Below are 14,104 nucleotides of genomic sequence, written 5' to 3' on the forward strand. Positions count from 1 at the left end.
ATGCATGTTACAAACTACATGATTTTACTGTTGCACTTCTGTATCTTAAATATAAATAAATAAACACACTTTTTCAAATCAATGTGTGGCACAAGCTGAACCAACTACAAACACACATCAAAATAGTTTTCTCGTCAATGTAATAATATTTATTTTCTCGTCAGTGTAATAATAATATTTAATCACAATGACAATGTATTATCAATAAAAGTGGAACACATAAGGATGCAAAAATGGGCTGATGCTGTCATATAATGTAATACTACTCTGGGTCCCTATAACCCACGTACTGCCCATCTGCACTAGGAAACTGTTCTCTAATTCTTGCAACCGCACAAGCTGGTAAGGTGACCCTGATGTCTCTCCCCAGCCATTTCCAGACCCACCGCACAAGCATGCGGTAAGCTACATACCGATACCGCCTGGAAAGAAAAACAAGCATACAGTATTAATGACAGTATCAATCAATCAATCAATATGAGGCGTATATCGCGCGTATTCTGTGGGTACAGTTCTAAGCGCAGGGATTTTTAAAAACAATTTTTATGCAATTTATATCGCGCACATATTCAAGGCGCAGGGATTTATTTATGCCGTGTGAGATGGAATTTTTTTTACACAATACATCACGCATTCACATCGGCCAGCAGATCGCAGCCATTTCGGCGCATATCCTACTTTTCACGGCCTATTATTCCAAGTCACACGGGTATTTTGGTGGACATTTTTATCTATGCCGATACAATTTTGCCAGGAAAGACCCTTTTGTCAATCGTGGGATCTTTAACGTGCACACCCCAATGTAGTGTACACAAAGGGACCTCGGTTTTTCATCTCATCCGAAATACATATAACGTGCGCCACACACAAGACCCTTTTGTCAATGGTGGGATCTTTAACGTGCACACCCCAATGTAGTGTACACGAAGGGACCTCGGCGTTTCGTCTCATCCGAAAGACTAGCACCCACCAACTAGGTTAGAAAAGGGGGGAGAAAATTGCTAACGCCCTGACCCAGGGTCGAACTCGCTTCCGAGCTTGCGTTACCACTCGGCCACCCAGTCCACAGTACACAAAGTGTACAATCAGGATACTTGAAAACATTCCCCATATTGCTTTGCTCAGAATTAGCACATGCGAATAAATGAATTGTCTTGAAATAAACATGAATATCTGACAATTAATTTTCATTTTTTTATTTTATTATTTGTTTTTGCAGTATCTATGACATAAACCTATTTATAGTATCATGATTACAATTCTAAAAAAAAAAAATAACTTACTCATTAGCATCCTGTATAGCCCTCCCATACTGCTGGTTGTACCAGTGATAGCATGTCTCCAAGACATAGTGGTCCAAGCATACTGATCTGAAGCCAGGGTGGTCAGTGATGCAGCCCACCCCTGTGCTTACTGTCAGTGATTCCATTTCTGGAATTTCTTGACAACAGCGGCATTCTCGGATTGAGCCCATGCCTGCACAGTTTGCGCACTGACACCTGCACACGCAAAATTTGATACAAGTTTAGTTCAAATTCTCTGCAGTCTACAAACTCACACAAAAAAATTGATCTACTAAGGCAGTAAAACAACTGAAATGGACAAATTCACAACCAATGGTAGTGACCATTATGTCTAGACAAAACCATAATAAATTGTTATTCCATTGGAACATTGGTATATCCATACGTGTACTGATTTGGCTAGTTTTAGTTTTGGGGACTGCTACTAGCAATGATTGAGTGGGCATACTGACTACTCAGTAGGATGATGTTTTGACTAAAATTATAATCAGGAATGCGCATCACTTTCTGGCATGCATGAATTGCATCAAGGGTAAAAGAAGACATCGCACAAACTTTACAAATTACTGACTGCAAAACAAGCTCTACCAGAATCGATTCTATAATAGGAATATATACGAGGAAGAGTCTCGCAATCACTGAATCAGTGGTAGTTTCTTACCAGTTGGTGGACATCAAACGATCGAGAGACTCGCTAAAATCGTCTCTGTCGGGTGTTTCCTCAACCTCAGCATCGGACAGCTCAGGTTCAAACTGGTATGGTTGAAGATCGTGTTCATTCAAAACCTCAAAATCACTACTGTAGCACGATAGTTCCAGTGAAGAAACGCTGCTTGTTTCACTGTTTTCTTCATGGTCTGCCATGCCAATACAGCTGCTGACGTCACTGCGAGGGGAGATCAGCCATGGCTGCGTTTTAGATTCTTACTTCCCTTACCCTTAATTGCAGGTATGAAAACCCACTTTCATTGATCGATATCTATTCAACCAAAGGACTTTGCTTGCCAATATTTTGCATCTGGTACTATTTAGTAATGTTCTCTCAGCAGAATTTTTTTGACCGAGCAATGTGGTTGACCTTTAAAGCAAAAGGCAACTAATACTGCAAGTGCTGTCCATATGTGTTTTATCTACCACTCATGGAAACAAAGTGCACCTTACCAGGCTTTCTGTCCAATACCTGCAATATAAAGTTTATAGTATCAATCTTTGGATTGTATTATTACTGTCCAAATATATAAACAAATTAACTTGCAATTCTATATGTGTTTTATTTGCATGCTATGCATGACCGCTTTACACTCGTCGCAATATAACATTGAATGGTTGAAAACGACGTTAAACACCAAATAAAGAAAGGAACCGCTTTACACTTCTCTTGCTATCATGATTATAATTATTTCTGCAATGAACGCTTTAAGTTTTATATTCACCATTCCTTTAAGAACGTTTGATGCACACACACATACACACACACGCACGCACACACAGAAAAACACAGAAACACACACACACACACGCACGCACACTTAAACACACACACACACACACACAGGTTTGGGTTTGTGCGTCACTGAATAATGCAGGTCTCTCCAAACGGTGCTTGAACCGCGTCCTGTACGCATACGTGCGCACGTACGCACGCACGCACACAATACACATTTCGAAAACACACGCATGCACGCGGCGTTAACATTTTACGCACGCACGTGCAAACAGACACACAGGGACAAAAAGACACACACACACAAACACGCACGCACGTACTCACAGACGCGCACGCACTTACACACACTCACACACACATAGAAAAAGACACACAGAAACAAACGCACACACATACTCACACGCACGCACGCATATACACACACACACACACACACATAAACACAAACACACACACACACACACGATGCTGGGGAGGATGGGGTATTCGGGGGGCAGTTGTCGGAAAGGGGGGGGGGGGGGGCAACTGTCCGCCCATGGTTTGGGGCATTTGTCTGGGGCAATTGTTCAGAGGGCAGATATACACGGGGGAATTGTCCGGGGGATAATTAAATTAGCCTTCTACCGGAGACATCATTCACAACACGTCTAATTGTTGTCACTGGTGCGCACAAAACTTGGTCACTGGATAAAGCATCAAATTCATAATATTCGCTTTTGAGAATGCAATACAATGTCATAAGTGAGCAATCTTTGTTTTAACCTTCGCAGCCGGTCGCTACAAACATTCTTTGCAGCACGTCGTGAGTACCAAAGTAACCATACTTTTCAAAAAAGGAAAAACATGCACGGGTAAACAAAACAAGAACAAGAAAAACAAGTCGCGTAAGGCGAAAATACAACATTTAGTCAAGTAGCTGTCGAACTCACAGAATGAAACTGAACGCAATGCAACGCAGCAAGACCGTATACTCGTAGCATCGTCAGTCCACCGCGCACGGCAAAGGCAGTGAAAGTGACAAAAAGAGCGGGTTAGTACTTGCGCTGAGAAGTATAGCACGCTTTTCTGTACCTCTCTTCGTTTTAACTTTCTGAGCGTGTTTTTAATCGAAACATATATCTATATTAGCCATTGAGTATAACTGTTTTATCATCATTGCTTTGTTGTTGTTCTTTAGCCATTTACGTTGAATGACTTGTTATACATTGACATTGATAGTTTTATTCTTCTTCTTCGTCGTTCGCTAGTTAGTTTTTATCATAAGAACCTTTTCAAATTCCTATTTATACATAAATGCATATTTTATATTGTAAAGCAGTATGCATTGTTAGAGGATTTTTTAGTAGCAGTGTTTAAATGTCGAAGCTGCTTTTCCCATTTTTACCCAAGAGACCGACTGTATATTGTGTTATTGTATTTGTCAGACTCGATTGTACCAAGTCCCTACACATGTTGTAATGCGCTTAGAGCCAAATATTTTTGTTTTTTGTAAGGGATAGGCGCAATATAAATACACTTTATTATTATTATTATTATTATTATTATTATTATTATCTAATGTTTTTGGAATCAGGAACCGACAAGGAATAAGATGAAGGTGTTTTTAAATTGATTTGGACAACTTAATTTTGATAATAATGTTTATATTTTTAATTTTCAGAGCTTGTTTTTAATCCAAATATAACATATTTATATGTTTTTGGAATCAGAAAATGATAAAGAATAAGATGTACGTAAATTTGGATCGTTTTATAAAAAAAAATTTTTTTTTACAATTTTCAGATTTTTAATGACCAAACTCACTCATTAGTTTTTAAGCCACCAAGCTGAAATGCAATACCAAACCCCGGCCTTCGTCGAACATTACTTGACCAAATTTCAACCAATTTGGTTGAAAAATGAGAGCGTGACAGTGCCGCCTCAACTTTCACGAAAAGCCGGATATGACGTCATCAAAGACATTTATTGAAAAAATGAAAAAAACGTATGGGGATATCATACCCAGGAACTCTCATGTCAAATTTCATAAAGATCGGTCCAGTAGTTTAGTCTGAATCGCTCTACACACACACAGACAGACACACACACACACACACACACACACACACACACACACACACACACACACACACACACACACACACACACACACGCGCGCGCGCACATACACCACGACCCTCGTCTCGATTCCCCCCTCTACGTTAAAACATTTAGTCAAAACTTGACTAAATGTAAACAAGTCGCGTAAGGCGAAAACACAACATTTAGTCAAGTAGCTGTCGAACTCACAGAATGAAACTGAACGCAATGCAACGCAGCAAGACAGCATACTCGTAGCATCGTCAGTCACCCGCTCACGGCAAAGACAGTGAAATTGACAAGAAGAGCAGGGTAGCAGTTGCGCTGAGAAGTATAGCACGCTTTTCTGTACCTCTCTTTGTTTTAACTTTCTGAGCGTGTTTTTAATCCAAACATATCATATCTATATGTTTTTGGAATCAGGAAATGACAAGGAATAAGATGAAAGTGTTTTTAAATTGATTTAGACAATTTAATTTTCATATTAATTTTTATATATCTAATTTTCAGAGCGTGTTTTTAATCCAAATATTACATATTTATATGTTTTTGGAATCAGCAAATTATGGAGAATAAGATGAATGTAAATTTGGATCGTTTTTAAAAAAATTTTTTTTACAATTTTCAGATTTTTAATGACCAAAGTCATTAACTAATTTTTAAGCCACCAAGCTGAAATGCAATACCGAAGTCCGGGCTTCGTCGAACATTACTTGACAAAAATTTCAACCAATTTGGTTGAAAAATGAGGGCGTGACAGTGCCGCCTCAACTTTCACGAAAAGCCGGATATGACGTCATCAAAGACATTTATCAAAAAAATGAAAAAAACGTATGGGGATATCATACCCAGGAGCTCTCATGTCAAATTTCATAAAGATCGGTCCAGTAGTTTAGTCTGAATCGCTCCACGCACACACACAGACACACACACACACACACACACACACACGCACATACACCACGACCCTCGTCTCGATTCCCCCCTCCACGTTAAAACATTCAGTCAAAACTTGACTAAATGTAAAAAGAAACAAGTCGCGTAAGGCGAAAGTACAACATTTGGTCAAGTAGCTGTCGAACTCACAGAATGAAACTGAACGCAATGCAACGCAGCAAGACCGTATACTCGTAGCATCGTCAGTCCACCGCGCACGGCAAAGGCAGTGAAATTGACAAGAAGAGCGGGGTAGTACTTGCGCTGAGAAGGATAGCACGCTTTTCTGTACCTCTCTTCGGTTTAACTTTCTGAGCGTGTTTTTAATCCCAACATATCATATCTATGTTTTTGGAACCAGGAACCGACAAGGAATAAGATGAAAGTGTTTTTAAATTGATTTCGACAATTTAATTTTTTTGATATTTAATTTTTAGAGCTTGTTTTTAATCCAAATTTAACATACTTATATGTTTTCGCAATCAGCAAATGATGAAGAATAAGATGAACGTAAATTTGAATCGTTTTATACAATTTTAAGATTTTTAATGACCAAAGTCATTAATTAATTTTTAAGCCACCAAGCTGAAATGCAATACCGAAGTCCGGGCTTCGTCGAAGATTACTTGACCAAAATTTCAACCAATTTGGTTGAAAAATGAGAGCGTGACAGTGCCGCCTCAACTTTCACGAAAAGCCGGATATGACGTTATCAAAGACATTTATCAAAAAAAAAGAAAAAAACGTTCCGGGATATCAATCCCAGGAACTCTCATGTCAAATTTCATAAAGATCGGTCCAGTAGTTTGGTCTGAATCGCTCTACACACACGCACGCACACACACACATACACCACACCCTCGTCTCGATTCCCCCCTCTACGTTAAAACATTAAGTCAAAACTTTACTAAATGTAAAAAATACAGAAATCAGGCTTTTCCTTGAATTAGATTATCAAACTAAATATATTTCCGATTTTGTACTTACATTTATCTTTTACGTGTTGTATAATTACGCACCAAGTTAATTCTTACCTGAAATAAACAGGAACCATAACTCAGCTTTTATTTTGACATCGAACCCACAATTATCTCCCTTACAATCGCGATTTTGTCTGAAAACTTCCAGAAACTCCTTTTTAAGACCCTATGGTTTAAGACTCGCTCTCTTTTAAGACCCTATGATTTAAGACTCGCTCCTTTTAAGACCCTATGATTTAAGACTCGCTCCTTTTTAAGACCCTATGATTTAAGACTCGCTCCCTTTTAAGACCCTATAATTTAAGACTCGCTCCTTTTAAGACCCTATGATTTAAGACTCGCTCCCTTTAAAGACCCTATGATTTAAGACTCGCTCCCTTTTAAGACCCTATGATTTAAGACACTCCTTTTTAAGACCCTATGATTTAAAGCCATAAGTACTCGATGACTATACACGCTAATTGCTTTACCAACAGCTGGAGACATGCTAAATTAAGTTCCCTGCAAAATATTGTGGTCTAGGACCCCTTCAATGTTGAGATATGTTAATTTTCATTTTGATCTGGATCGTCCTATTTATAGATTTGGCAACACATGCGCTGTTGACGCAAGGGAGAGAACTACATGTCGTTGTTGACATCCTCACTTTTTCAGAGGCTAGAACAAGCTGAAATGCACGTATATGGTCCGCGCATGACGACATATCGTCATTATATGGTCTTATGGTGCGTTTGACATCGATTGTGGGCAAACTATACTTTGTAAACACGGGAGTAAGTTAGTAAGCCTTTAAGACTCGCTCCCTTTTAACTAAGATTTAAGACTCGCTCCCTTTTAACTATGATTTAAGACTCCCTCCCTTTTAAGACCCTATGATTTAAGACTCGCTCCCTTTTAAGACCCTATGATTTAAGACTCGCTCCCTTTTAAGACCCTATGATTTAGGACTCGCTCCCTTTTAAGACCCTATGATTTAAGACTCTTCCCTTTAAGACCCTGTTTTCTCAGACTTTCTGTTCATAACCTCTGTATACACAAAGAACAGGATGTAGAAGAAAAACTTACCCGCGGTTCTCAAACTCCCGCTCGAGTTCGCTGCTTGTTCCTTGAGCCATCTTGAAATAGATCAGAACTCTTCTCAGAAAGAGAACCAGAAAGTCACATTACACTGTTAGAAGTATGGTTACTTAGTGTCTCACGACGTGCTGCGAAGATAATCGATGTTTGACCTTTGTTTATTTCATTACCTGTCAATCAATTGTGGCGGGAGAGCCAGATTTGAAGAAAGTTTAATGTAAAAGTTAGGGATGGAAGGCTTAGAATGGTCATGGTGTACAGAGTCCTGTCTGTCACGCTATCGCTGTTTTCAGCTTGTCAAAGAAGAGAGGGAACAATAGGGTATAAACCAAGAGCAGACGATGCAAGGGAGATAATTCCCTTTTCAGTTTCGTGTTGGCGGCCATTTATGTGGCGCGGACACGATTTTACCAGCATACGGGTCGATAAATGGTGGTAGAACTTGACCAATGTCAAGTTGAGTAACGAGAGATTGGATGAAAGTTGTGTAATGGATGTAATTTAGTGACCACAAGATGTTATTTTGGTTAATAACGTAACAGGAATATGATGATTGTTCGTAGGGTTGGAAACAACGATCGCCGGAAGAAATCATCGTTAGATCAAAAAGAATAGGAATGGTAAAAGAGAGGAGAGACAAGGTTTCTTTGATGAAGATAGTGTTGTAGGTTGCTTAAATATTACGAACAGTTATTAAAAGAGCGCTTGTTGTGATCAGCAAGTGTAAAGATAAAGGAAAAAGGACGGATTACATTGTCCGCGTAATGTTTCGAAAGTAGTGCGGTTAATGTTCTTTTTCGGTCAGCCAATCTGCCTCTGGTGCTGTGTGTTTGTTTGCGTTGCCATGCAGATTGGTATAAAAGACAGTGTAAAACGAAGTTACTACACGCATTAGGACAGGCTTTAGAACAGAATAGGATGGGTTAGAATAAGGACATAGACTGAGGGCGCTAGGCTAGGGATTAGAATAGGGAGAGAGTAAAGACAAGATAGACTAGATCAAGATTTAGAATAGGAACAAGAAAAAGAGACTTCGCATTCTTTTGAAGGGATAGTGTAGGGAAAACACAGTGTAACGATAAAAGAACTTAGAGATTCTTTCTACCTTTTTCGTAAATTAGGACAGCTTAGGTATAGCCAGCTTCAAAGGACGACCGCGCATGTTACTGATTGCTTACCTCAAGCAAAAAGTAAAGGTCTAAAAGATATGTAGGAGAGAAATTCCGTAGATAGTCAGATAATAAACAACCGGACTGTTAGAGCGTCGGCGTGCGTTTGATTGAACGGTCCTAAATTAGATAGCTAGGTGTGATAGATTAAAATTTAGGTGACCTGCGCAATTCTAGGTAAGCTCCTGTGTTTTTGGTGTCCCGCCTGTTTTGCGCATGGTACTTTGTAAAAGGGGAAACTGGAATTAGGTTAGGGACAAACAACTTTGGTGACGAATAGGGAGGGTTGACATTGACTCTGTCCCGTTCTCACTAAAGTCAAAATAGTAACTTCTGAAGTCTTAGACTAACCTTAAAACTTAGCCCAAAGCGGGAAGAACTGTTTCTCCCATTTAGAAGTCCATTAAAGATCAGGTTTGAGAGAAATTCTTAGATAGTCAGTCAGAGAACAAAAGATCCTGTATGGGATAAAAATATAGCTAGCTCGATATGCGGAGTCTCGATTTAGGATAGGATTATTTGGGGAAGGGAGATTAGGCGGCTTCATTGTTTTTCCATGATAATAATCTGCGCATTTTTGATGTTTGCCATGTAAAGGCTACCCGGGGTTTTGTAACAATTTTGTATGTGAATTTATGATATTGAATAATTTGCACTTGTTGTATTGGAAGGCTTGTACACTTTTCTAGAAATGAGTTTAATAAACTATTTTATAGAAAAGTAACCCTATGGAATTGACTCCATCACTCGACTGAATGATTTTCGTTGATACCTGAGTCGTCACTTCTTCTCACTGATTTAACCTTTTTGGAAAGATAAGCTAACTCGGCAATTTTAGATGGAAGAAGATAAATAAAGCGCACTAGCAGATTTAGTTGCACGCACTAGGGAAAAATGAACACAACGCGAGGCCAAATCTAGATCCGGAAAGGAGAAAATAACAGGTGCACACACTAAACAACACATCTGTAGAGCCGCATAAAGGACTCAGGTCTTGGTTATTATCTACAACTTCCATGGTTTTCCGCCGGGTAAATAAACAAACATTCAATGCAATAGGAAAACTGCTACATTTTGGTGGCCGTGACCAAGGATTTAATATTAGCTTATCTTTCAGGGTAGTAGAAGGCTACATTTTGGTGGCTGTGATCAAAGATCTAATATTAGCTTTTAATTTTATCTTTCAGGGTAGTAGAAGGCTACATTTTGGTGGCTGTGATCAAAGATCTAATATTAGCTTTTAATTTTATCTTTCAGGGTAGTAGAAGGCTACATTTTGGTGGCTGTGATCAAAGATCTAATATTAGCTTTTATCTTTCAAGGTAGTAGAAGGCTGATCATTTCAGCACAAAATCAAGGAGAATTGTAGAAATAGTTAGTTGTGAAAGACGACTTCACGTGACCTGAGAATCATTCGGATGAAAAATGGATGCGGAGTATTCTTGGTAGTTCTGTTATTGTCATTTCGTGTCAAGCGCCTGTGTTTGACAGCCAGGTGATCGCAACATATTTTTGTGAGAGATCTAAGCGGATGTAAGCTTAGTCATTATGTTTTAGATTACTATTGTCCGTTAGATGGGATCGACATCTTCGTAACAGGGGTCTAAGAGGAAATGTTTCTTTTTCTAAAGTACGTTTAGAAGTTGGTGATTGTGATGACGGTGGTGTGTTCTTAGCCTATCTGTAGGTTTAGAAGTTTTCTGAACAGTAAAGAGGCTGGAATAAGCCTAGGGTCGTGTTGAGATGGAGGACGACGAAACGGGTATTTTGTCGAGTTGGTTACACGCGGTAGGTTATTTTGGTGGATGTGTTCTGCTAGGTTGGGTTCTTAGGGCTATTTTTGGCAGAAAAGTAGATGAGATAGAACAAAGATGTCGGGAAGATATCCCACCTTGTGGAGAAATGCAGAAGCACACAAAGAAACAGTATCACGTAAATCCAGAGAGAAAATCAGGAAATCTTTTCACATATTCTGCACCGCAGAATGCACAGAAAGTGTCGGTTCATCCTAGCCAAGGGAGGTTTTATTCCTCACAAGAATATTGCTATCCTAGGACAAGAAGTAAGATTGCTTGTCAGCGGGAGTCTGCTGAACATGCGTGCCGGGAGGAAGAACGCGAGTACAGAGATTACTACGCGCGTTCCAAAGGTCGCACAAGTCAAAAGTGTCACAAAGAATGTACAACAATTGGTGACGTCGGTAGACATGACGTAAAGTTTGGGGTTCGTGGAGACTGTGGTCCAAATTCTTATGGGGATGTCAGACGAATCCCAGCGGAAAAGTATTATGGTCCTGTCAGACGGGAATTGCACTCAGAAATCTTTACGCACAAACGGCAACAGATGGAGGCAGACAAGTTTGATGGAAGTACGAATGTAAATTCGTACTTGGGGAAATTCGAGAGAGTAGCTAAATGGAATGGGTGGTCGTATGAGGAGAAGGGAATACAATTGAGGATGTGTCTCAAGGGAAAAGCGGATTCGATAGTGGAAAGGGTGTTGAAGGGGATGGACGGAGAAGACTACGAGTCATTGAAAAGGGTGCTAACTAAATGTCTCACACCGGTAGGCGCCATTAACATGTACAGGAATGAGTTCAAGAATAGAAGAAAAAGACGAAACGAAGACATCCAAGAATTTGGACGATCTATCCAAGAACTTGCGGAGAAAGCATACCCCGAAGACTATAACACCGGCCTAGAAGGAATCCTTATCGATAAATTTATTGGGGGTTTAGACAACGCAGCAATGAGAGAACACGTGTTGTATGGTAAACCAAATACACTCGACGAGGCAATTGAACTTGCCCAAGAGACTGAGTTAGTACAGAGCTACGAGGAGGGCCTGCTTAATGAGCGAAAGGGGGAAGAAAGAAACACACGGGAAGAGGACGAAAAAGTAACTGCCAGTATGGAAGCTGTCCTGAGACAGATGAAGAAAACAATGGAAATCTTTGAGGAGAAGATGATGGGAAAGCAGAAAGAAAAAGAACAAAGACAAAAGGGGGCATGTCATGTTTGTGGGGACTTTCTACATTATGCTCGTCAGTGTCCTGGAAAGAAAAACGGAAGGGATGACAAAAACGGGAATTGTAGGGGGAGCCGTGACATGCTTTGTCCTTCCCATAATCATATAAATACGAGGGCTGTGGAGGGTCACAACCAGAAAACAAGGGGTGGGGAGAGTACCCCTGATAGCAGAGGTGACTTATTACGGAGGGCTGGATTTGAGGCCGGTAACTCAAACAAGGGTAGAGATTTTGATAGAAGATCTCGAGGGAATAGAACAAGGGAGTTTGTTTGTTCCAAAAGACTTCCCTTCAAGGGGAAAGGTGATTCCAGGTTTAAAATGGGAAAGGATGAAATGAGTTCTCCTAAAGCAAACCAAGAAAGAGAAGCAAGTTTTGAAAGGGGTTCTTTGGTTGGATCAGTTGTTGAGAGGAATTCTGCCTTGCCAGAAGGTGGGGATATGGCTGATTCGGCTGAAGATAGTGTGATAGATACGGGTGACAATAGTAACTCTAGGGGAAGAGTTGTGGAAGATTGTACCCAGGTATCAGGAAGAGGGGTTGTGAAGAAAGAATGTGTTCTAGTGAATCAAAGTAAGGCGTCTTGGGAGACGCGGGATTTGACTAGTTCAGACTTGGTGGGTTCACCCCTTGATAGTTGTGAGAAGAAAGGTCTTCTGATTGAACGTATTTCAAAACTTGATCCTTCAGATATCGGAGTAGTCCCAGAGGTGGGAGATGGTAAACGGGAATCACAGACACATGTCAAAGACGTATCAGTTGCTCAGAGACAATCTGACGTACTACTCGAGAGTAGGGATGTAACTGATCCAGTCGATGATTGCCTACTTAGTACCAAAGACAGCACTAACTTTGAGAAGAGGGTTTTAGTGGAGGAAACCTGTGAAGAAGAACAAGAAGCTGTAGACAGGGAGGGTACTCTGGTTATCCAAAGTAAGGAGTTGCAAGAGACTCCAGCTAGTGGGACAGAACAAGGTAGTTCTGACCAAGATGATTCATCTAGGTGCACTTCAGTTGTTGTACAGACAGAGCAGACTACAAAGACAGATGAGAGCTCATGGGACGTGATTGACCTCAAAAAGGGTCATGAGATCAAGGTTGAGACAATTGACAGTGTCAATAGAGCAACCAAAGCCTTTTTGGTGCTTGTTTGGGAGACAGGGTGGGTTTTGCCGTGTAAATTCAGACCACCAGTCAGACCTCCACCATGGCCAGATCCTGGCTTTTGGTCAAATGTGGAAAGAAAAGCAACAAGGTTGCTTATCGCTCTGATATGATTCAGCTAAAGTTTACTGGCGTTCATAACAAACAGTGTCTTTTTGTCAGAGTCAGAGTGAGGTGGTCAGTCAGATCGTTTTGGCTGAGATATTAGGACGGTTTGAGCGACTTTGATAAAGGTCACCATAGGTCCGTATCTGTCTCAGGTAAAGTGTTTTTCTCGTGTCTTAACATGATCGTATACTCATATTTTAACCGGATACATAATAGTTCATTATTAGTACAAGTAAAGGAGATGGGGAAAGAAGAGGATCACCGTTGTTGCAGATTGTTCGGAAGGGCGTACTTCGATACCCCTTGCTTTCCGTCCCGTCAATCTGTAGGGCTACAAATTAGATTTCGCAGGAGGTGGTACCCCGATACCCCTCTGAACGTAACTGTGAAGTCTAATAGGAAATGAGAATCCAGACCAGTAGATCAGAAGGAGGTACCACGATACCCCTTTCAACTCTAGCTGACTATTAGGTGGACTGCACCTGAGTTTTCGGGAGGGCGTACAGCAATACCCCTCACAACTTTAACCGTTGGCTTGGGAAACAAGGACGAGTTACGGGAGGGCGTACCTCGATACCCCTCACAACTTTAGCCGTCAACTCCGACATGATTGGCATCAGCGAGCCATTATCGGAAAAGATGACAGGCGCGAAGGTGAACGAAGTACGCTTCGCAAGCCGACCATTTTTTAGTCAAAATAAATTGCGATAATGATGATGTTATTGATAGTTAAATAAAGTAGGTTTTATGGTTAGTCGTTATTTTGATGAAATTAGGGTTCGCGTTCTGCTGAATGTGCAGTTAGTGTTAAT

The 14,104-nt window shown here is 40.4% G+C and overlaps 1 protein-coding gene across 1 annotated transcript; it reads right to left on the reverse strand.

Moving 5' to 3' along the window:
* Positions 1-262: 262 nt before the first annotated feature.
* Positions 263-2,230, reverse strand: LOC138950029 (P2X purinoceptor 7-like). Its single transcript, XM_070321815.1, has 3 exons — positions 1,966-2,230; positions 1,284-1,499; positions 263-422 (listed from the first exon to the last, which is right to left on the reverse strand). The coding sequence occupies exons 1-3, from the start codon at positions 2,166-2,168 to the stop codon at positions 263-265; spliced, it is 579 nt and encodes a 192-aa protein (XP_070177916.1). The 5' UTR covers positions 2,169-2,230.
* Between the last annotated feature and the right edge of the window lie 11,874 nt (positions 2,231-14,104).

This window comes from Littorina saxatilis, linkage group LG16, assembly GCF_037325665.1.
Source record: "Littorina saxatilis isolate snail1 linkage group LG16, US_GU_Lsax_2.0, whole genome shotgun sequence".
In the NCBI taxonomy this organism is placed as follows: domain Eukaryota; kingdom Metazoa; phylum Mollusca; class Gastropoda; order Littorinimorpha; family Littorinidae; genus Littorina; species Littorina saxatilis.